Source organism: Spodoptera frugiperda, chromosome 23, assembly GCF_023101765.2.
Source record: "Spodoptera frugiperda isolate SF20-4 chromosome 23, AGI-APGP_CSIRO_Sfru_2.0, whole genome shotgun sequence".
Taxonomy (NCBI): Eukaryota; Metazoa; Arthropoda; class Insecta; order Lepidoptera; family Noctuidae; genus Spodoptera; species Spodoptera frugiperda.
This window is the reverse complement of record NC_064234.1, coordinates 357,456-383,509: the sequence shown is the minus strand read 5'-3', so window position 1 is coordinate 383,509 and position 26,054 is coordinate 357,456. Positions and strand designations below refer to the sequence as shown.

At 36.4% G+C, this 26,054-nt stretch overlaps 3 protein-coding genes across 3 annotated transcripts in view; 1 reads left to right on the top strand and 2 right to left on the bottom strand.

The window, feature by feature from the left end:
* The window catches only part of LOC118266823 (uncharacterized), a 13,589-nt gene extending 10,779 nt beyond the window's left edge, over positions 1-2,810 (bottom strand). The window contains exon 1 of the mRNA XM_050703230.1: positions 1,554-2,810. Coding sequence (XP_050559187.1) covers positions 1,554-2,751 — 1,198 coding nt within the window. The 5' untranslated portion in view covers positions 2,752-2,810. The remainder of the gene's footprint in view (positions 1-1,553) is intronic.
* LOC118266881 (caspase-8) overlaps positions 1-26,054 on the top strand; it is a 404,424-nt gene that overhangs the window by 358,735 nt on the left and 19,635 nt on the right. The gene's annotated exons all lie outside the window — the stretch shown is intronic.
* Positions 419-26,054, bottom strand: LOC126912201 (uncharacterized). The gene is made up of 2 exons (XM_050703231.1): positions 24,781-26,054; positions 419-1,260 (listed from the first exon to the last, which is right to left on the bottom strand). Exon 1 carries the CDS (start codon positions 25,996-25,998, stop codon positions 24,865-24,867), a length of 1,134 nt encoding a protein of 377 aa, XP_050559188.1. The 5' UTR covers positions 25,999-26,054; the 3' UTR covers positions 419-1,260; positions 24,781-24,864.

Genomic DNA, 26,054 nt, shown 5'->3' with positions numbered 1-26,054 from the left:
AAGAGGTGCTCATTACGACACGTAGGTAATGCCACTGTACAACGTACACCCATTTTTACCATTGGTGTTATAAGTCCAATGTAATAGGAGGACACAGTTGCAGACTCCATGCTACTACTGAGAAATTTTCAAAAAACTGAAAAAAACCCAGTAATACTTTGCTCGACCCGGGAATCCAACCCGAGACCACAGCCGAGACCCCTTGTTCAACAGTCGCACTTGCGACCACTCGACCAACAAGGCAGTCACTTGTATGTTTAGATTATTAACCGGAGCCGTATTTAATACACCCCTACTCTTTCCACGGGTGTCTCCCACCACTTTGGAACCATATACTCACAGACATCGGCCAGCAACGTTTTCTGTTAAACCTATTTCTATTGAAATGCCATTTGTTTTATGAAATGAAACGACTATGTAAGTATTAATTTGTTTTTATTTTTAAAATAGAATATTTATCTTTCGGTCAATATATCAACGCATTAACTACTTAATTACTGGTATATAAAACACAAAATAAAAAAACACATTGTGTCTCGCGTATATCTGCAATCTTACAATAGGTTAAACAGGGGTTATCTTATACTATATACAAAAATTATAAACATTTCATTTGGTAAAATTTAATATTTTTATACTTAGAACAAAGTACCTAATTAAGAGTCCAAGTTATCTTTATGTGTTTCTGCAATAATGCACTATCTCGTTTATAAAAATGATAGCGTTATAATTTAACCTTACTCGTCAATTGGCCGCTCAAATTAATGTAGCCATTCTGCCAATTAGACTAGGTACCAACTCTTAGTCATTCTAGATTTTATTATTTTTAATTAATAATACAAAGCACTTCCTCGTTACATGCATTTCTATATATACAAAATGTTGTATTTACCAAGTAGGCATATAAATAATACCGTATATACGTAATGTAAGTACTTATTATTTTATATGTTCGTTATTTATATGAACACTTCCCACTAACAATGATTATCCTGTTTTAAATAATTATTATTTATCCTGTGTATGAATAAAATAGGGTTCCTACCTAGAATAAGTATTTAATATATTTATCCATTAGGTACTAGTAACCTAAGTAACAAATTAATTACAGTTTTAATAGACACCTAGATACTTAACTATATAATTTAAAAAAATAGAAATGTCACTTCTATTATAGATATGTATCAAAATGGAAACGCTTAATATTTTAATATGGCACACTAAATTATTCGTTAAAATATGTATAAAAATATACAACACCTATAGTTGGAACTACTAGTATACACAACAGAACACAGTAACACAACATGTTTTTAACATGATTTTAACATAACAATTAAATCACACAGCAATAAACAGAGACATCCACCAGGGAGGGTTGTCTAACCACGTTTTTAGTTTTTCTCTAGGGGGTAATATCCCAATGTGTCGCTTAGGCTCCGGCATTTTGGCGTATTTCATCAAAATTTTACAATCGACCACGGTACGTAAGGAAGCGTCTTTTGTTAGAATCTCTACGGCACACTCCATATTATTAGGGTCCACAGGTGCACCTTTTGCAGTCAAAGGATCTACAAAGGTTGAATTAATAGTACACACTGTCACATTCACCATAGTCGCGTTAGTTATCACCGTCTTGGTGATATATGACACAGAACCGTTCACTGAAAAAGTCTCTGTAGTAACATTCATTACAGGTACATTATTCGGTGGCTCAGTGGCGGATATTAACTCCGTGGGTGAGAAGGTGAGGTCTGGAACAGGTGGCCGACGAGTGCTCATCGATGGCATTATTATATTACCGTCTGGCCCTATCGTCATGTCCGATAACGAATCTATGTAAGCCATTATATCCTTATATGAAGTATATGAAGTATATGGCGGAATATTAAATGGCGAGGCCGTCGTCGTGGTCGTGGTAGACGTTGTGGTCACTGGCACTGGGATGTTGGTAATATTTGTCGTACACTCAGTTTTGTTCACTTGAATTGGCTGCGTCGGAACCTCTTTCTTACTATCTTGAGTAAAAGTTGAAACAATTTCACATGGAATTTTCAGAGCTTCCTCTCGTCCGTTTTCTTTTACTTTTAGCAAGCAATTGGCTTCGTCTTGTGGTTTGTTTTGTGGTGTGTAGGAGGAATCGTATGATGAGCCACCATACCTGTGTCTGTAGTAGTCGTCATAATAGTAGTGATCATGGTAGTGACTGTGTGAGCGACCGAGGTTGTACAACGACAAGCCAGTCAGTAAGTCTCCGTATCGACTGTCAGAGTTTCTGTAATCCTGGATATATACATACTGCGGCTTAGTGTAGTATGTTGGCAAGGGCGCGTTTGGATGGTAATAATGATGACTCGACGTGGGTCTGTAATGCGACCCAGAGCCAGACAGTCCTGAGGATGATGACGGGTAACTATGTGATCCAAAGTGCCATGTAGGTCCAGAAGATGCTGAGGGATATTTACTGCCGTATCCAGATAATCCTGATGACGACGAAGGGTATGAATGATGGCCAGATCCAGAAAGTCCTGATGATGATGGGTAACTGTGATGTGAAGACGATGAGGAGCTTCCCCAACTGTGACTAGAACCGTGACTCGATGATCCAAAGAACCTGCCAGAAGCAAAACCACCATGGTGACTGCCACCGCCGTGTCTACCACCACCCCTTCCTCTGCCTCCCCTACATTCTATATAAGTCACAGTCAAACACAAAACTAACAGGCACAACAGAAATATTCTGCTCGCCATTTTACGTGTCGTAAATGAGCGAGCGCTCGGACGCGTTTGATCGTCCTGCCGTTGATTGGTTTTATTTAAAACAAGTTCGTGTAACTGTGTGTGTGCGCATGACGTAAACCAGTATTCAGAGAATTGCATTCGCTCGCTCAGACTATAGATAAGTAAAGGCTAGAAGATGAAGTAAACATCAAAATAATTTGACCTGATATGTCTGAGTTGCCGACTACTACGCTATTTGTCGTTGGTTCGATTTACACGACAACTATATTATTATTCTTAGTAAGAATCAAATCTCATAATTTAAAGGGTACACAGGGTAAAGTGATTTCCTTCCATCTTTATTCAGTTAATAATTCTTGACCACAAAATATGTAGTTAGTATTTTGGGCGTCTCGGGTGGCTAGTATTGTCATGGTATTGTCATTAATTCCCACTGTCACCGCAATACATTTAATGGAAGCTCAAACCTAAATATTTTCCAATAAAACTAACAATTTAATGGTTCACCGTCACATGGAAACAAAATAACTAACCTAAAGTCAATGTGCAATGTACAACTACCTATGAATTAAACAATCAAAATATTTCGTTTGAAGCTCACTGTTTCTCAGAAAGTTGTAAAATCTATGTCGTCAACAATGACTCATGCGCACGGCGTGACGTAGACATGTTTATCCGACGTTATTACCCAAGCAATTTAAACATGATTAACAGACTAATAACAAATTAAGATAAGCCTCGTTTTGGCACTAACAATACAGTAGGTAAGATTTTTAGTTTTAGTTCCGCTTATACTAACTAAAAATCTTACTGTTAGTGTAGCATCGATTTCCGCAAATTAAACCCTGATGCTATTCTATATATTCCTTTTGGCAGTCGGGTAAAAAATACAAATTCCAGTTTCTTTAACATTGATGGAGATGAATCGGGACATCTTAAAGTCCTTTACAGGGTCACAACACTTGTAGAATAGCATCCATTTCACTTAAACAAAGAGGAATAAAACAATCTCAACGCTTTCAACCCTAATAAGTAAAGTTATGAGGGAATTTTATAAAAACAAAACGTGTTAAATGTTCCGAGGAATTTGGCACGCACCGTACCAAACTGTGTCAATTTTATTTGATTCAAGGCGTTTTCAATTTATTATGTTTATTTATAGGTACCTATTACAATTTGTTTTCTTTTTTTTTATTTATCGTATACGGAATATTTGATTTTAAAATGTAATGAGATGAAAATGATGTAATGAGAGTAGACTCAACTGCAAGACCTGGGCTTCCCAGTAAACCAACGCGATACACAGCTTGTGTATTGTTTAAACGTGTGAGTGAGGTCACCGGAGGCCAATCTTCTCTCTCATTCCCAAATCCCCAAAGGCCGGCAATGCACTGGTTACTCGCAGGGCGGTGTCGATTAGGTATAGTTACCTACTTATTTACTATCAAGTGATGCTTCTAATCGTTTTAAGGACCTAACCCATAAAAATCATGACCAAAAATTAAGCTGTGATAAAAACGACTAGCAGTAATGACAACAAAATTATTATTATCTATCTTGGTTCAATGTTACGACTGTTTACACTTAGCAAATTAAAGATTTAACATACTAGTGCAGCATACAACCCAAACTGATTGGGCCAGACTAATAAATGTCTGGGGCCTTAGACAAAGTAACAATTTAAAAACGATAACGAAGTTAGAAAAGACTAAAATGTATGGAGCTGCGTTAAGTCACGTGGTCAATCGTCATCGTTATCGCAATTTGGTAGACAATGTTACATTTCATAACGAAACCATAAAATAACGAATCGTTATCGTGTTTATTCCATACAAATGCGTAGACAAGCAGCACATTCAGTGTTCGTCTTCGCCTCGTTCGTGATCGTCATTAAGGATAACGAAACGAATGCTAAAACGTTGTAGTTATCGACACAATATGGCCGGATTTCATTCTCCAGCTGATTTTTGACCTTGGTTGATGACATACTCTTAGTATTTATTTCATATTAGCGGCATTACTGCAGGTTAAATAAATTATAAAATGCATTCTCTTCGATTATTGTGGGCTGTGCACAATGAGAACGCCTGGGAGAAGCGTCAAAACCGATTAAATCAGCGACGGCTATTAGAAACAATTGAAGAAATGCCTGAATTGTTGTTCATCTAACATTTCAGACTTAATAAAAGAGAATTTAGGAAATTATGCAAGGACCTAGAAGCTCATGCACGATTAAAAGATTCTTCTGAGATTCCCCTGGAACTAAAGGTAAGAAATATTACATTAATTAAACAATATAATTATAGGTATTGCAGGCAACCAGATACTTATGTTGTTGGTTGTTGATCCTAATAACTTGAGTTGAAGCATTATTCGTCTGGTTAGTTTTATATATTATAAGTACCTACTATATAACAAAAATATTGTGGTACGACACAATACTTTGTACTGCTGTGAGAGGCCAGTAAAAATAAAACCACATAATCTAAATCTGTATTATTATAATTTTCAGGTGCTGTGTACTCTTAGCTTTTTAGCTACTCGCTTGCCGCTGTTTCGAAGGGGGTCGGTGCCCATCAACGGCGGGCGCTCAAACGAGGGCGGTCGGGAGAGACTGCGGTGTCGCTGGCGATCTCAACCGCGGACGACGCCTGGTGGATGGAGAAATATTATTTATATTAAATATTTATGTACATATAAGAATATTTATAAATACTAATTCATCATTTATATAATAGGTAATATTTATAAATAGTAATTCATAACCAGATTAACCAAGTTAAAAACTAATTTATCAAAAAATTAAATGGTGTCTTTCATGTAAGTGAAGTTACTTGGTTGACCAATGTTAATAAGAATATTTTATAAAACATTTCGATTTATTTATTTGCCATCTACCTGCTAGAGACAATTAAGTAGCTCATTTTTGAGCAGGACCCTTGAAGGTGTATACCTAGTACTTACATTAAATCCTAGCTTTTCTATAGTCTTGTTCTAAGTGTAAATGAGATTAAAAAGCCAATTTGGCAAAAACTTTTGAAATTAATTGAAAAATAACAATAACATGCGGGTTTGGACACCAAAGTATAGCTTGTACTATATAGGGGCAACTACCCAATTGCTAGCACTGCACCAAATTATCAGCACTCTGAATAAATCGACCAATTCTAAGGTTTTCACTTACTAATTTGGGTTTCCACACTAATAAATAAATAAATACATGTTTTTGGAATCCTGCTATTGGGAAAATTATACTTTGAGACCTCAAATTGGCGGAAATTGTGTAAACAAACATTTGTGTCCTGCAGTTTCTTCTGTTTTTGCCTGTTTCTTGTAAGGACACGTGTTTACATTTTATGATATATCGTATCTTTTACAAATTTAATATTGAAACTATCGATTTCTCTGATATTTGAGATATTTTTTAATGATAATCTGAAGAGTAGAATTTGAGGTTCTGGTGATTAATTGGTAAAATACGTAGTGCTGATAAATGGATTGAATATTTTGTAAATTCTAAATTATCAGCACTGGTGATGATAAATGGAAAAAAGTACATAAATACAAATTTCATATTTTTTAATGTAAATTATGTTTATTTTATGCAAAGAATTAATTTTGTTTTGTAAAAGTAGTTTATAACATCAAAATCCAAATGTTAGCATGGTGCTGATAATTGGATCAGAAGCATGCTGATAAATTGGTTTCCCTAGAATTTCATCATCTCTTCTTATTTCTTTTTATTAATTTTTTCTCTTCTTATTTTTTGTTTTATTACCAGTAATATTAGCAGAAGAATTTTGTAGATGGTATGCAAGCTACGACAACTTCTATAACAAATAAACAATGTTATAACTTATAATATTACTGGAGATTGTCTTAGTAGTGCGCAATTTGTATATCTTGATAGTCAACAATATTTACTAACACCAGTCAAATTACAAGACATTTTGATTACTGAAAAAACATCTGAACGAAAAGGTGATAAAAAAGAGATTGACTGGGCCATCGTACGTAATCGAGCAATAGACCATCGTAATTCGTTGCCATGAAATAGACTAAACAATTTAATACGAGAAATGTCAACAAAAGTAGGTGAATAGGTAGTATTGTGTATTTTATTTAAAACGTAAAATACTTAGATGTAATATTGATATGATAACAATTTACATTATAACTTTAGACAGAACTTTTGATGATCTGTCAGTCAGTGACTAAATAAAATAACCGACTTGGTATTACATGGATCTCACATTTTTTTACGGTACATAAACTGATACTAGGTGCGAGACTTGGATTAGTTTTTCAGAATGTTTTTGATGGTATCTCACTTCTTTTTGTAGATTCAATTATTCCATTAAACAATAAAATGTACCTGCATCAATAACTTTGTAATCTCATACATTTATATGGGTTAACAAAGTTATTGGTGTGATGAAATTGTAACTATATAAATAACTTTGTAATCCCATACATTTAGGATTACAAAGTTATTGATGCAGTTGATGTGTCTAAAAAACTGGACTGAATTTACAAAATATTTGATTTTTCCCTTGATGTAGGTACTAACTACTAATTTTATGCAAAACAATTTAAGCTTCTATGTCTGTTAGAAGTGCCTTATACTTTTGATGATCTGTCAGTCAGTGACAAAATTTCGAAACTTTGACGTGTTATAATTCTTAAAGTAATGGTTAAAATTTAATGAAAATTCAAATATACTATGTTTGTACAATGCCTGCTTAGTATCTCAAAAATTGAGGCTTCTTGATTTATCCACAACGAAGTTATAGGCGGTCGAAATTGGCCTGAATGGTTTCGAGAAAAAGGATGGTATGGCCGTGACGCTTTTTTTTGCTCGACTTATACAGATAAAAGTATTATTAGATTATACAGATATAAGTAATTATTATGTTACCTACTTACTAACTATATAAAAAATTATTAAAAACAGATTTTAATAATGTAACAATTTTTTTAATGCAATTCCTAACAGTGATAGTTAGGTGCTGATAATTGGGTTGCTCTATGCTAGTAATTGGTGGAGATGATGCCAGTAAATGGTGACAGACCCATTTTTTATTCTTACTTGTCTAAATAATCTTGGAAAGAGGTCAATCATGTTTTTCTTTTATTATCGTCTTCCTTATTAAATATTATAACTATTAAAATTTGCCTTAACGGGTAAAAGCCTTTTTTAATAAATTGGCTTACAACCCTTAAAGTGCTGATAATTGGGTACTTTACCCTATGTACTTGTTTGACTTTTTGTAGTAAGTTAATGTTTAGTTGTAAGTTTTCTTATAAATATTTACTCAAAAGCAAGCAAATCTTAAAAGAAAGCTAATATTTTATGGTATATATGCCAATAAACATTTCTTCTTTCTTTCTTACTATGGGTGTCATATCATTGGGTGCGAGTCGGACTCGCTCATGAAGGGTTCCATTACAACAAGTAGATGACATAATATATAAAAGTTGTAAAATAACTTGGTTTTACATAGAGTTTGTATGAACGACAAAGTTATATTTGCGGTTTTTGAAAATGTTTTATTTCTTAAAAACTATAAATGATATCTCGTTCAATCCAATTTTCGTTGTTAGTTTTCATTGAAATTTATATTATATATTTTTTTCAGTTTTCTCACTCTCTTATTTTAAAAGTTAGAGGGTGGTTTTAGGAACCTGCATATCTTTTTTAAAGACCTATCCATAGACACCCTCGCCAGGTCACCATGACTGTAACATAAACAAGCAAAGATTCAGTATAAGTACTTCATTGTTAAGATTGTATCATTCTATATATTACATACTAGTGAATACAACTTGGATTTACTTACTTTGCCATATCCTCAAGCAGCGTTGACAATTGTTGAGGATTTGTTCATACCATTCCATGTTTCATCACTATCACTAAAAATTATTTAGAACACCAGCCATTTATAAAATTGAGTATTTTGATAATCATTAAGTTTAAAACTGAATATTAAAATTAATGATAATTAAAACTGAATATTTTTTTTATTTTTTTTTTACATTTAATGGGTCGACGTTTGACCGCTATCTCACCTGATGGTAAGTGATGATGCGGCCTACAAATAAAATATATAAACAACAATTTAGAATAATAATACTCTATTCACTTACTAGTTACTTGTTTTTATTATAATTTACAATACTTTAGTTACTCTTTATTTCTATGATTTCACTCAAGTAAAACGACTTTACTTAAAACAAAGACTATATTACTTACTAGAAATAAAGTGAAAGTCATGTTTCTCCTGGGAAGCACTTGAGTTCCAGCGGTTTTCGGATATTTACGTCTGGGCTAAGGGCATCGCAGCACAACCACTTGAAGCCTACCGGCGCGGCGACCACCGTGCCAATCCCGTGACGTCACCCAGCACTCCAACGTTGCTGACTGTGATAAAATCACCCTCACGAAGTACGGCGATTGCCAACAACTCACTTATTCGTATTAGTAAAATTCGAAAACAGTAATAACTCGCGGGAATAATCCGATTTGAACTTCTTGAGTGACACTGACAGCTAAATTTTCGTTACCATAAACAATATTTTTGTTTTTTAGCGAATAATCGATTCGACACAACGATCGATAAAGATCGCGATGTTACTTTGTCTAAGAAATGTTTGTCTTTATCGCAGAGACGATAACGAATTTAGATATCGTTTTTTACACATCAATATTATAACTTTTCATTTAACATTTGTATTAACCTTGCCTAAGAAAACCCCTTTTTTATAGAACGTCCAATAGAAAAATTACTGTATAAAAAAGAAAAAAAAGGGAGTTTGTGCCATTTTTGGCCAGATTCGTACCATTTCTGGCCACGGTCGTGTGCCAGTTCTGGCCATCAAAAATACTATAAAATAATCAAAATGTATTAATTAAATTGAACATTTTACAAACAATGATTTTTATTTAATTTGGAAAATATGAAATATTATTACTTCACTTTAATTTAACTTACAAATAAAGAGATCAAAATTTATATGACGTTGGTAAAAGCTGCAAAGTAAACTGACCTTCCCTTTGTGTGAAGGCAATTTATTGCATCTCTGAAAATGAAAAATATGTATTTGTTGATATGTAAAGCCAAGGAAAAAAAGCCACGATAAAATAAAGGGGAAGAAGTGGAGTGTCTATGTACTCCAGTTTTGGCCAGCCATGTGGCCACAGATGGAGAAATTCATAATTTTGTCTCCATTAGTGGCCACCTTCTAAAAACCTCACTTCAGAAACATATGGCGACAAAATAACTTTAGTTTCACTTAGACAATATATTCTTCATGTAGTATTAACATAAACATCCAAACAATAAGCAAAGATTTTAAAAATAAAAACGAAATCCTCACCCGCTCGCCTTAGCCTTTTTGTTAAGATCTTAACAATTTCACCCTCAACTAAAAAGAATGACTTGTTGCATCGAAGTGAAGTTTGACACATTAAAGCTGCCAACGGTATCAGTGTCTCTAATATTCAATATTTTAAATACTGTACATCACAGAGTAATTTATTTGTCCATGCCTTAGTTATAAATATTTGAAGGCCCAAATGGCCACAAAGGGGTCGATGGCCACAACCGGGTCACTTGCCCTAATTTAGTGTAGAAGTTTTAGTGGCCCCATCTAAAGTGGGCGAAGGTGAGAAGTGAAGGTTAAGAGAGTCTATGTCAATATTTTTAGGGGACAAATCTTGAGTAGATTTTCCGATTCCTAAAGATTTGAAAAAAATCCAGATTTTAGAAGGATCAATGTTTTTAATGGACTCATGAATATATTGGCATTTAGCATTCCTACATATCTTGCCGCAAAGATTCCTGATGGTAATGTACCTACTTGTTCTTATTTCTGTCATTTGGCTGAATCTTATATTTGAATTTTGCAGCTGCTTTTTTTGAAATCATCATCCGTTAGCCACGGAGTCGGAGGATGTTTGACCTTCAGAGCTCGAACCGGTGCATGTTTATCAAACAACTGCAGCAAGGTAGTGTTAAAAACATTTACCTGCTCATCAACAGCTGCCGATTCAACCAAAGACGTCCATTCAATGCCACTCGCATCACTCCGAAGGCGGTCGATGTCCATGCCATCAAAATTACGAAGAAGAAAGAGTTTTCGACTTATGCTTTGGTGGACGAATCATACAAGAAGTGTAAATTAGGTCATGGCAGGAAAAAAGGTCAGCCGAAACACATGTTTGGCGACGAAGTTAGTAGAAGAGACAAGAATTAAATCAAGGAGTGAAGGAACAGAGTTAGTAAATTGGTGAGTTGCATTAAGAGGAAGAATGGAAAGATTTGTAGATATAGAATCAGCTTATCTTATACTATATACAAAAATGCTAAACATAAAAATAAAATATTTTGTACTTAAAACTGTTTCGATAAATCTGATTAATTGAAAATTATTAATAATAACCACATGTTTTGGTAAAAGTAAATAATCGATAGAAATTTATTACTTTTAGTTGTAATTATTAATAATTCACGACACATATTGGTGAAAGTAATAAAATAAATATAAACCCAATGTTTTTTGACCAGCAGGTATTTATTTATAATATTAAACACAGTCTTACGATTATATTAATTAGAAATCACACAAACAAGGTTACTTGTACTTGCTTTAAAACGAAAGGGCAACACATTCACACATTCTGAACTAGAATATTAAATAGTGCCCTTCTAGTGCACATTTATCTAGGCCCCTGTTTGAGGAGTTGCTAGAGAGGCACCACGGCGTCCTCACCTACCGCCTGACGCAGGTGCTTACCGGACATGGGAGTTTCGGTAGGTTCCTGTTCCTTATTGGGCGGGAGGAAACGCCCGGGTGTCATCACTGCGAGGACCGCCCGGAGGACACGGTGCAGCATACGGTGGCCGTGTGCCCTGCATGGGTTAAACACCACCGTGTCCTCAGGGATATGATCGGTGACGATGACCTCTCACGCCCGGCATTGGCGAGGAGGACTGGGATGCCGTCTCCCCTTTTGCGAAGCAGTCATACTAGCTAAGGAGGAGGTGGAGCGGGTGAGGGAACGAACCTCCTCACGCCCCAGCCGTCGTGAGAGACACTCCGGGCGTCGGGGATCGCAGAACGATATCCGGCTATCGTAAGTGCGGGTTTGTGGATGGCGATCAAGGGTAGCTCGCCGCCCGACTAGAACCAGACCAGTGCGTGCGACGCGTCACGTTGTGCGCGCGCCTCAAAGAGCCATCAGACCGCCACAGATGGGGCCCAGTAGGGCTGACGCCTGGGGCCATAGTCTGCTATTACAATTGTGTCACAATGGTCGATCACTGCCCAACTAGCAAAATCAGTACTTAAAACGATCTCAAGACTACTTTTATTTTCACTTATAAGAAACTTGTAGCATTCTACAAAGCTGGATTTGGGCGCAGTTATAAGATCAGTTATTTCTATATCTATCTTATAATCAACTTATAAAATGTTACTAAGCCCTATAATATACTTGACTAAGCGCAATAGCTTCTATAATGTTATGAGACTACACAATTACAAGTACAAACGCTCTTGTTAGTATCTGACATAAGTATCTTACTAAAGCAATCTTGTTTATATGGCACTAGTAATGTACTTAGTTATTAGTTATAAGTATATTTTAGGAGGTTATTTTTGTTGTTGCTTCGGGTCGTGGTGCCGGTTGTTCTGTAGTCATTTATTTTTAATAAAAACGTAACTATTATTTTGTGTTATTGTAAAATATAACTAATAATACATTTAAAATATAGGGTGTGAACCCGTGGGAAAGTCATATTTACTGTAAATGTGTACCAAAATTTAGTTAATTTCACAATGCCCTCCGAAAAATAGCACATTAGTATATTATTGTAAATTAATTATTTCAACAATGTCATGAATATCCGCCATGTTTTAAAATTGCTCTTCGTTAAGTACTTTATAGAATCATTATAGGTAAATTAGTATTTGTAACAGTTTCTGTCCAGATAACTCTCCTCCATTTTAAAACAAATTAGGGTTCCCTTGAAGTCTGCCTGTTAATGATCGATTTTCACTTTTTTAGGATTTAATTAACAAAATGGTCGTATTTCTGATACGACCATCTCTGATGTCGACTGTTTTTTGACAAAATCTTCTTTGATTTTACTTACAAATATAAGATGGCCTTGGACAAATACACATTTTGTGTTATCCGAAAGCTGCAATGGGTGTGGATTTCCAGTTTATATAAACAATATGTATAGACCTACTCATTTCGTTTGTAGTCAAGAAAACATAATAGTTTTATTGCATCAAATCTTTTTTGGTTCCCGATTTGCTCCCAGTACAGTATATATGACCATTACATCGAGGATGAATGCACAATTTGTTACTGATTTTGTATCCACATATTTTTTAAACACACCCATAAGTACTTAATTTTTTAATGTTAAAATAATTTTATCGGATAATATTTTTTTTGACATTTGTTATTTTTTTATAGTCAGTGGTCTCTGCGTTATTTAAATCGTATTCTTCTTCCCAATTTTCAACTTCTTTACTTTCTGAGTAGTGGGAAAAGGGTGAAAAAATATTATTGATCGCGGAACCCTCAATTACTTCACCTGTGTTTGCACTTGACGCGCTTGATTTATATCCCGATCCTGTTGTTTACTAGTAAAGTGATTGATCTACTATCTTATAAACCTTTTTGATCTTATAGCTCTCTTTTTAAGTACTATTAGATTTAAAAGTCTCGAGCAAGACTATGATGGCACAAACTTGTAATCGTTTCAGCTAAGTATGTTATAATATCATTTTCTCTCACAAAATGCTACTATAGGATCAAAATATTATTCAGGATTATTTAGTCTTACTTCAAACAATTATAGGAGACTTATTCCTTAAAGTGTCCTAAAAGATAATCTTATAGTTAACTAAAAGACTGAGTTATAAAGGCTATTACTCTTGAGTACCTATATGTATGCTTGTGAAATGCTATTACTAGTAAAAATGTCCTATAAATGTTTTAGAGATCAGTCTTGTAGCGAACTACAAGACCGAGATATAAAAACAAATGCACTTGAGTATGTTAAGGCTTGGCAAATGCTATTATAAGTTAAAAAGTCTATCGCAATGCCTTTACAAGAGCGTTATTAGTAGTGACAGACTTATAATATTTCCTTATAGGATTACTTTGCTTGTTGGGTGAGCAGTGCAAGAGGGATGAAGCTATACAACCTACATAGCTCCGTCACTCTTGCACTGCTCAGTGATCGACCATTCTGACACAATTGTAATAGCAGACTAAGGCCCCTGGTCTGGAGCTGCGGACTACCTAACGGGTTTACCGGGGCTGCGGCACGAAAAGCAGGAGTAGGAACGGGGTGGTTTTTAGTCAGTAAAAGTCTGATACTCCCTCTCACCTCGCCAAAAAGGGCGGCACATTTATCACAAAATACCGATAAAATTCTTATAAAAATCAATTTTACCATCAATTTTATACAAGAAAGTCTTTCGTGGTACACAAAATTGTAACAAAAATAAAATTAAACAATTATTGTTTCGATAACAAAATCAACACGAATCCTAAAAGCAATCATCAACAATCATATTTGGTTTGCCTGCATATCTTCTGTAGCACCTACAAATGCAACAAATTAAAATTTTAAAAGTACCTATTATCATAGAATTCAACAAACATTTGTTTTGCAAGTACAATATATTGCCGTTTAAATTGAAATAAAAATAACATCTTGGCATTAATAATAACCGACAAATGTGATTAATTTATCAGTTTTACCAAGAATTTTGGTAATTATTAATAATCATAGATAATTATTAATAATTTTCAATTATTCACTCTTACCGTAACATATACAACATTTTGTATTTACCAAGTAGGTATATAAATAATACCTTACATACGTAATGTAAGTACTTATTATTTTATATGTTCGTTATTTACAGGGTGTCCCTGAAATCGACATCCAACAGGCACCAGACGATCGGCAAGGTTCCAACTGTTATTCGAAAAATATAAAAAAAATTCTAAGTCCTACAGTTTTTAAATTACAGTGACTTATGTGTTCTCCACGAAAAAGTACACCCTGTGCCAGTCTTTTGACTCTTATTGCCACAAATCTTTATTTTTTCGTCTGCAGTCTTCCTTACATTATCCTGAATAGTGCTCCAGTAATATGGAATCATAAATTCTTAGCCAACTGCTTTAGATTGGAAAACATTGTCAGTTTTAGAGGAACCAAATACTCTGAATAAAATTTTCACCTTACTTTAAGTGACTGTACTGAATAATTTATGTATGGCGCTAGTAGTGGCAAATTTCACCAAAGTTGGCGCATTTAATAAGGATTATAAAATGGTATAGCACTTTGCACATTATTTCTTAAATTCGACACAAAAAAAGATTTTTCAAGGAAACTCCGTTTCGATGAATTTATGTGAACTTACTAAAATTTCTTCTTGTGTACTCAAATCATACGTTACAACCTCGTATGCACTAGACAACACTTTGCACGCGATTTCTTATCATCATGTTGAAAATCAGCGAGGATCTCTTGTCAAACAACATTGTCTGTCTACTCATGATTTCGCTTGCAGCATTCGTCGAAAAAATTATGGCTAGACGAACTGGTGTTGTGCATCTCGAGCCATCGTACTCGGGCTACGGCATTTTAGCTGAGCACTGGCTTTTTTACACTTAGACTTAGACTTAGAATTTTTTTTATATTTTTCTGATAACAGTTGGAACCTAGCCGATCATCTGGTGCCTGTTGGACGTCGACTTCAGGGACACCTGTATATGAACACTTCCCACTAACAATGATTATCCTGTTTTAAATAATTATTATTTATCCTGTGTATGAATAAAATAGTGTTCCTACCTAGAATGAGTATTTCATATATTTATCCATTATGTACTAGTAACATAAGTAACAAATTAATTACAGTTTTAATAGACACCTAGATACAGTGCTGTGAACGAGACCTGACAGGTCTGAAGTTAGGCTTTGCGAACTTTCGCGCAGGTATAGTACTCTCAACGGATCTTGGCAGGTCTGAACTACGTGCAGAAGGCTGCGCAATAAGTGTAAAGGGTCAATTGTATTTAGAAATGGTCAATCTCTAGCCTAGATCGCCGCCCCCCGCACCTCGCCTCATGCCGCCATTTGGTTCAAAAAAAGTCTTATTGCGCAGCCTTCTGTACGTAGTTCGTAGTGCCAAGATCCGTCAAAAGTCCTTTATAAAGCCGAGGTCGTGAGGTTTAACAATAAAGCATGGAAATGGGGTCGTATTATGAACTTTAGCAGCCATTAGAAGCAGTAGGCACTAACCTTTTAAAAACTAAAAAAGGGACAGGAGGATATATAAATAAAACACCAATATTAGTATAAAATATGTATTATTCATCTTCAATAAAATTAGGAGAATGTCATCTTAGAATTGTGTAGGGGGTCGGGGTATGTATATTTTTTGCTTTCCCAACTGAGATACCATATTATACAGGCTGAGATGCACGCCACTGACGAATAACTGATAAAATCGCCTCATCTTCCAAGACTCTTCTGCCAACAGAGTTACTGCGAACAGTCGCAATCGTACAATTTATACAGCGATCCATGTCGTCAATATCCGATTGATAGGCTTAAACAGTTGTCCAAAATAGAGAGTCAGGTAATTTAGAGATGCAAGATCCGTCAAAAGTCCTTTATAAAGCCGAGGTCGTGAGGTTTAACAATAAAACATGGAAAATACGTGCGCACTCAGAACGAAACACAACGAACGAGTGTCATCTGTCAATCGGTGACTGACTGATGTCAGACAGAAGTGTTTTAAGAAGTTTAAATCACAGAGTACCGTTATACATAAATGATTATTTAGTTTTATAACTTAAGTTTCCTCGCTTCCTAGATAGAAACAAGGTACCATATTTTGTGATTTCCCTTAGAAAAATATGACGGTTTTTGAAATATACATTTCAACTAGTTAACTGCTGGGCCCAAAAGTCCTCTTCTCCTTTATTTCCAATTTTATTCGGTTGCAACAAGTACTTGTTGAATTTTTATTTTCGACTATCAATTTTTGTTTTCTTATTTCTATGATTAGCCGGTGCACCTCTTCCTTGGTAATGCCACGTCACCCACGTGGACATTCATGCCTGAGGTGGTATATTCTCCATTGTAGTTTCGGATTTCGTCAGACAATAAAAGCCTCTTCTGTTGATGTCGATGGGAAGTTTTGGCTGACATCTTCTGGATGTTTTTGCAATTGATGTTTTTGATGTTTTTTTTATGTTTTTTGCACAGACATGAGGTTTAAGCACATCGCAAAGATTCGCACTAAATCCTCGGTAAGCCTATACCTTTTAACCAATTCACGGTCATCGATCGAGAATGGGTCACATTGTTAGCGTATTTTACGCTGTATGGCCATTTGGCGCCCCGGCTCCTCGTCACTACTTGCCAAAAAATCAAATATTACCAATTCCTCACACATTATGATAAAAACACTAAATAAAAACCCTAAAACAAACTTTTCAAGACTAAGCAATTCAGTTTAAGCTGCAAGTAAGACGCTTTTATTGAATTGTTTTGAAAGTCGTAATTTGACAACTAACATGAGAATTGAAACGTCAAAATAGCGATCATAATACGCGTAAACGCCAGCCAGCCAAAAGTCGTGCAGAAATCGGTTTGTATTGTCACGTGACCACTGACTGGCTGGCAGTAGTGTTCATAATACGAATTAGCCGACCAATTCATTTCATGGCGTAAACTGACTGGAAATAAGAGTTCATAATACGGCCCTACTTAATTATATTATTACGAAGACTGTGCAGACGTGGGTAACCAGGCCTCTGCTTCAGTGAATACTACTGGAAAACGAATATTTATTCAACAGGCGTTCCATCCTAGCCTTTTCACGAGAACTAGAAGTTCCTCACTGGGAAATATCCCTCAAATACCACCCCCAACACAAACAACACTAGGCAAGAATCTAGAATTAATCACTTCTAAACCGCCTGACTGGCAAAGAGTCCCTGTTCCTAGAAATCACAAACGGAAAAAAATATCACAGTCACCATCCCCAGAAGGCTTAAAAACCCAAAACCGCTACAAGAATTTACCTGTGGACGAAAAAGATTCTAGTGACCCAATAGAAAAACGACCCAGCAAACCACCACCAATCATCCTATATGGCATTGAAGACGTAAACAAACTCACAGAACTATTGGAACCAGCAGCTGATCCAGACCTATTTACTTTTAAAATTGTGAATAGGAACCAATTGAGGGTCTCCTGTAAGGATATTACAACCTACAAAAAACTTATAACTGTAGTTCGTGAGAATGGACTTATAGGTCACACCTTCAACCTTAAGGACCAACGCTGCTTTAGAATAGTTATAAAAAATCTTCACCACACCACTCCACACAGTTCTATCGCAGAGGAAATAGAACGAACTGGAAATAATATCTATGGTGAAATCATCAACGCCAAGTATGGGCCGGACAAAAAACCAACATCAACGTTTTTTGTAAATATTGACCCTGGACCTAACAATAAGGCAGTCAAGGATATTAAATACATATACCACCAGTCTGTAGTAATCGAAGACCCCAAAAAGAGGACAACAATACCACAGTGTCAGAGGTGCCAACAATACGGTCACTCTAAGAACTATTGCATGCGACCGTATCGATGCGTAAAATGTGCTCTAGGGCACAAAACTGCTGACTGCCCAAAAAAAGATCGGAATACACCGGCTAAATGCGCTCTTTGTGAAGGTGCACACCCTGCAAACTATAAAGGCTGCGCGGTATACAGGGAGATCCTTGCTAGAAGAATGCCACAGAGACCAACACACAAAAACACCACTAGTCCGCCACTGGAGACAAAAAACACTACCCACGAAAAACCCGAAACCCCCAGAGAAAGTAAATCAAATGGTACCTATGCCGAAAGATTAAAGAAAACAAAGGAACCGCAACCAGACACAGGAACTTATAATAAAATAGAAGAAATGCTATTAAAACAATCGGAACAATTCGACCTTATCTTACAACAGATGAGTACTCTCATGAGTCTCATAACAACGCTGCTAGGTAAAATCTCAAAATAAATGCTCTCAGGATAGCCACGTGGAACATTAATGGCTTGACCCCAAATAAGTCCGAGTTAGAGATGCTAATTACTAACAATAAACTTGACATTGTGCTCATATCTGAAGCGCATTGCACAGAAAAGACCAACATAAAATTCAAAGGTTGTTACACTTATGTCACTTGTCATCCGGATGGGACTGGTCATGCTGGAACTGCGATAGTCGTTCAAATGTCTATTAAGCACCAAGTCTTGCCCGAGTACAAAACAAACCATATTCAGGCGACATCGATTGTAGTTGAAAGTAAAGATGGACCTCTCAATATTAATATATCTGCGGTATATTGTCCACCAAGGCATACAATAGACAGCGCAAAATTCTCTGAATTTTTCCTCACACTGGGAAACAAATTCATTGCTGGTGGCGACTGGAATGCCAAACACACCTACTGGGGCTCCAGGTTAATAACAACAAGAGGTAGACAGCTAAAGGCGACCATCGAAGGTAAGGGCCTACACTCGATCTCATCCTGTGAACCAACATACTGGCCTACAGACCCAAATAAAAAGCCCGACCTGCTAGACTTTTTCATCTTCGGAGGACTCTCAAGAAACTATCTCAAAGCCGAGTCTTGCCACGACAGTAATTCTGATCACACCCCCGTAATTCTGACTATAAGCACGACTCTGATAAGCTATGAAGAACCCGAGACCCTGTTCAACAAATTTACTGATTGGGAGGGATTGAGAGAACATATAGAGGAAACCATACAACTGAACATATCCCTAAAAACACCAGAAGAAGTGGAAGATGCTGCAAATTACATTACAGGCTTAATACAGACTTCATGCTGGATGAGCACTCCAATCAAAAAGAAAAGGGCAACCGCTGGAAACATTCCTCTCGAAATAAAAGAGAAAGTGCTAGAAAAGAGGAGGCTAAGAAGGGTCTGGCACCAATCTAGGCACAAATCTGATAAGACAGCCCTAAACAAAGCCATAAAAGAATTGAAGGAAATGCTGGATGATGTAAACAATAAAACACTACAAAGTAAACTGCAAAATTTAACCGCTACAGCATCCTCTGAATATGCGCTCTGGAAATTCACAAAAAATTTCAACAGACCGCAACAGTTTAAGTCTGCAATAAGAACAGATGGCGGCGGCTGGGCTAGAACTGGTAAAGAAAAGGCAGAAACATTCGCAAAACACCTGGCTAACGTATTTAAACCTAACGACAGTGAGTGCGAAGAATTTGAGAAGGAAGTAGACGACCATCTACAGCAAGACCTCCAACTCTCACTTCCACCTAGACCAGTAACTGTGCGTGAGCTTGAATGGGTCATCAAAAGTATGAAAAACAACAAAGCCCCTGGTTTCGACCTAATCACAAAAGAAGTTCTTGTACAACTTCCTAGAAAAGCTTTAATATTCATTACTACACTCTTCAATGGTATTCTCAGGGTACAACATTTCCCAAGTGTATGGAAGGTATCAATCATCTCCATGATACACAAGCCAGGAAAACCTCCAGATCATGTTACGTCATACAGACCGATAAGCCTTTTACCTGTCCTATCTAAAGTATTCGAGAGAATTTTATTGAATAGGATACTCCCGCTACTAGACGGAAATGAAGCCATTCCCAGACACCAATTTGGATTCCGGAAATACCACTCTACCGTCGAACAAGTCCATCGGGTTTGTGACAAAATACGGCATTCCCTCGAAGCTAAAGAGTACTGCTCTGCTGTGTTTCTTGACATCCAGCAGGCGTTCGACAAGGTATGGCATAAGGGCTTACTCTCCAAAATAAAAAAATTGCTGCCACACACTTACTATAATTTGATGTCTTCCTACTTGTCAGATCGCATGTTCCAGGTACGAGAAAGTGGAGACACATCAGAAATCAATAAGATCCTAGCCGGGGTGCCCCAGGGCTCCGTACTCGCTCCAATTTTGTATACCCTGTACACTTCAGACCTCCCCCAGTCATCTCAAGTAATGCCACATTTGCGGATGACACTGCACTGTTGGCAAGTAGCACGGACCCACAAACTGCCTCAAACATCCTGCAAGACAGCCTAAATAAAGTAGATGATTGGCTAAATAAATGGCGCATCAAAGCAAGTGCATCTAAATCGATCCACATAACCTTCACGCTCAAGAAAGGAAACTGTTCACCCGTGCAATTGGGAAACAACACCCTTCCCCAAAGTGACTCAGTCAAATACCTCGGAATACACCTGGACAGGAGATTGACATGGAAAAAACACATTAAAACCAAGCGTGATGAAATAAACATACGGTTCCGGAACATGTACTGGCTGATGGCACGTAACTCAAAACTCTCAGTGGACAACAAGCTTCTGATATACAAAATGATCCTCAAACCTGTGTGGATGTACGGAATACAACTATGGGGTAGCGCTTGTAACTCCAGTATAACCATCATACAAAGATTGCAAAATGGCATACTGCGTACCTTGTCAAATGCTCCATGGTTCCTCACTAACTCAGAAATCCATGAAGCTCTGGATATCAAAACAGTAAAGGAAGAGATACAACAGACTTCTATTACCTATAGAAACCGGCTCGACAACCACCCGAATGACCTAGCTGCCGAATTGAGGAACATCAACTACATTAAACGCCTCAAACGTTACGACATCCAGAGACTAGATGTCCGATGGTAAAAGGAAAGGAGTGCCTCCCAATGGGGAGACCCCTCGCAATGTTCTAGACCACTCAACCTATTTGCTTATAGTCCTGGGACTGATTGCAGATGAAATATTAAAAAAAAAAAAAAACTTAATTATATAATTAAAAAAAATAGAAATGTCACTTCTAATATAGATATGTACTAGCTTCCGCCCGCGACTCCGTCCGCGCGGATGTCGGTCTTCGCGTGGAAGTTTTATTTCTCCATTTTGTGTAACACTGACAATGACATCTTATAAATATCTATTGGACCCAAATACGGCGAGACCCATAAAAATTAAGGAGATCCCGCTATTGAGCTATTGCTGTTGAGCTCGCGTTCTGTAGAATAAAACTGAAAAATAAAGATTTTTTTTGCTACGTATTTTTCCAGGATAAAAAGTATTCTATTTAATGCCCAGGATAATAAGGTATAATTATACCAAGTTTCATCGAAATCGAACCGTTAGTTTTCACGTGATGCCTGAACCATGAACATACAGACAAACAGACAGACAGACAAAAAAAAATAATCACATATTTGGGTTTGGTATCGATCCAGTAACACCCCCTGCTATTTATTCTTTCAATATTTTAAATGTACAGAATTGACCCTGCTACAGATTTATTATAATATGAATGAATGAATGAATGAATGAGAGTGTTATAAACGTAAGAGTAGACAAATATAATCAGAAAGCTCCGAACTGCTAAGCTATCGGGAGTTATACGTGTTATTGTGAGTCAACCATAAAAGATAGACATTTGCTGTCGTGGAATATTTTTTAAAGAATTTTAAGGAGAACATTACCGTCATACATGTTTTCTGTGTAGCTTTAACCATTAAGGCTGCACACGCGACGGAAGCTTAAAAAATTGAGTAAATTCTCCTGTTTTCCCAACATTTCCCTTCACTGCTCTACTCCTATTGATCGTAGCGTGATGAAAAGTATACTATAACCTGCACAGGAGTATGAAGAACAATTGTACCAAGTTTCGTTGAAATCTGTCGAGTGGTTTTTATTTCTATAAAGAACACACAGACAGACAGACAGACAGACAAAAAAATTTCTGATTGCATTTTTGGCGTCAGTATCGATCACTAATCACCCGCTGATAGTTATTTTGGAAATATATTTCAAGTACAGAATTGACCTCTCTACAGATTTATTATAAGTATAGATATACAGGGTGACTTTGAATTCGACGTATTCCTCTCGGGAGGTGATAATACAACTAATTTCCTACAAAATTAGCCCTGAGGTCCTTGGGCGGAAAGTGGCTAGTTTCTGAGATATTCAACATTTTTGGTTTTGGTAAAAAAATCCCGAATCGATTACAAAAACATCAATAAATAAAAAAATACTGGTTGGATTTTTGTAGTTTTAGTTTTAATCAGTTGCCAATACATCAGTAATCATTTGTAAATACTAATAATGGCAGAAATATCATTCGTTTTAAAATAGCAAGTAATTTATTATCAAATTTTGTTTTGTGTCACTAATTTGGTCAATAGAAAACTAGATTTATTTAAAAAAAATATATGACACTAAGCGTACAAACTATTAGAAAAACTTCCTTGGTTTATTAGCTACCCAGAAACGTAAAATTGTTTACAAAATTTTTAAAAACAAATGAATTAATTGATGATAAGTAGAGTGTAAAGAGAAAAGGGCAATTTCAAAAACATCTTAATTTGCAAAATTTTGTTCAAAGTGACCTCCCCTATGCCGAATACATGCCCGAACACGCTTCCTTATGTCTATGACGGTCACTCTTGGACTGAATATGCGTCTTATTTCGTCATTATCTTCAAATATGTTTCGGAGAAGAATTTCGATGCACGGCCAATTCCCTCTGCATAAACAAGGGAATTCATGTAAAAATCAACCAGCGTTAGATTCTGGACACCGCGCTTGCCATGTAGTTGGACCGCCCTACTAATCTAATGCCTGAGAATCAATGTATCCGACCATTGCCGCACAGTAGTTCGATAATGCACTTGACAATCGTCGTGTGGAATAAATTCGTCAATCAAATTAATAAATTAATTCAATAAGTAGAATAAGTTAATTCATCTTGTTTCTAAATTCAAATTTAAAACAATGACCCTAGCTCATTCCTTAAAAATTCTTCATAATTCTCATCATTTAAAATGTTGGATGAAAAGTAGGGTCCAATCAAATAATTATTTATGATACCCATGCAAACATTTGAATTAAAACCGTATGCGCGAACCCGATGGTTTTGCTTTTTCGGATTTCGTTGACTTTTTTGGGGCTAATAATGGATATTGTGATAGTTTATCCAGCGCACTATCGAACTACTGTGGGACAATGGTTGGATGCTTTGGTTCCCAGGCATTATATTGGCACAGGGTCTAACTACATGGCAAGCGCGGTGTCCAGAATTTAAGGCTGGTTGATTTTTACATGAATTCCGTTGTTTATGCTGAGGGAATTGGCCGTGCATCGAAATTCTTCTCCGAAACATATTTTAACATAGTGACGAAATAAGACGCATATTCAGTCCAAGAGTGACCGTCATAGACATAAGGAAACGTGATCGGGCATGTATTCGTCATAGGGAAGATCATTTTGAACAAAATTTTGCAAATTAAGATGTTTTTGAAATTGCGCTTTTCTCTTTACGCTCTACTTATCGTCAATTAATTCATTTGTTTTTGGGAATTTTGTAAATATTTTTACGTTTCTGGGTAACTAATAAACTATGGAAGTTATTGTAATAGTTTGTATGCTTATTGTAATATCATTTTTTTTAAATAAATCCAGTTACCTATTGACCAAATTAGTGAAACAAAACAAAATTTCATAGGAAATTACTTGCTATTTTAAAACGAATGATATTTCTGCCATTATTAGTATTTATAAATGATAATTCATGTATTGGCAACTGATTAAAACTGAAATACCTAAAATCCAATTAGTATTTTTTTAGTTATTGATGTTTTTGTAATCAATTCGGGATTTTTTTACCAAAACCAAAAATGTTGAATATCTCAGAAACTAGCCACTTTCCGCCCAAGGACCTCAGGGCTAATTTTGTAGGAAATTAGTTGTATTATCACCTCCCGAGAGGAATACGTCGAATTCAAAGTCACCCTGTAGAAGAAGATATAGATAGATCAACATGGAAACGCTTAATATTTTAATATGGCACACTAAATTATTACAATTTTTTGTAAAAATGTGTATAAAATATACAACACCTATAGTTGGAACTACTAGTAGGTATACACAACAGAACACAGTACACAACATGTTTTTAACATGATTTTAACATAACAATTAAATCACACAGCAATAAACAGAGACATCCACCAGGGAGGGTTGTCTAACCACGTTTTTAGTTTTTCTCTAGGGGGTAATATCCCAATGTGTCGCTTAGGCTCCGGCATTTTGGCGTATTTCATCAAAATTTTACAATCGACCACGGTACGTAAGGAAGCTTCTTTTGTTAGAATCTCTACGGCACACTCCATATTATTAGGGTCCACTGGTGCACCTTTTGCAGTCAAAGGATCTACAAAGGTTGAATTAATAGTACACACTGTCACATTCACCATAGTCGCGTTAGTTATCACCGTCTTGGTGATATATGACACAGAACCGTTCACTGAAAAAGTCTCTGTAGTAACATTAATTACAGGTACATTATTCGGTGGAACAGGTGGACGTGGACGACGAGTGCTCATCGATGGCATTATCATATTACCGTCTGGCCCTATCATGTCCGATAACGAATCCATGTAAGCCTTCATATCCTTATATGAATATAAAATATCTGGCGGAATATCAAATGGTGAGGCCGTCGTCGTGGTCGTGGTAGACGTCGTGGTCACTGGCACTGGGATGTTGGTAATATTTGTCGTACACTCAGCTGTTTTGTTAACTTGAATTGGCTGCGTCGGAACCTCTTTCTTACTATCTTGAGTAAAAGTTGAAACAATTTCACATGGAATTTTCAGAGCTTCCTCTCGTCCGTTTTCTTTTACTTTCAGCACGCAATTGGCTTCGTCTTGTGGTTTGTTTTGTGGTGTGTAGGAGGAATCGTATGATGAGCCACCATACCTGTGTCTGTAGTAGTCGTCATAATAGTAGTGATCATGGTAGTGACTGTGTGAGCGACCGAGGTTGTACAACGACAAGCCAGTCAGTAAGTCTCCGTATCGACTGTCAGAGTTTCTGTAATCCTGGATATATACATACTGCGGCATAGTGTAGTATGTTGGCAGATATTTACTGCCGTATCCAGACGATGAGGAGCTTCCCCAACTGTGACTCGACGATGATCCAAACAAAGCGCCAAGAGAAAAACGTCTGTGACTACCACCGAGTCTACCAATCTTTAATCTGTATTTACATTCTATATTAGTCACAGTCAGACACAAAACTAACAGGCACAACAGAAATATTCTGCTCGCCATTTTACGTGTCGTAAATGAGCGAGCGCTCGGACGCGTTTGATCGTCCTGCCGTTGAT

What these genes read in the sequence shown, in the direction of transcription:
- LOC126912201 (XM_050703231.1), bottom strand. Translation starts at nt 25,998, where the DNA reads ATGGCGAGCAGAATATTTCTGTTGTGCCTGTTAGTTTTGTGTCTGACT.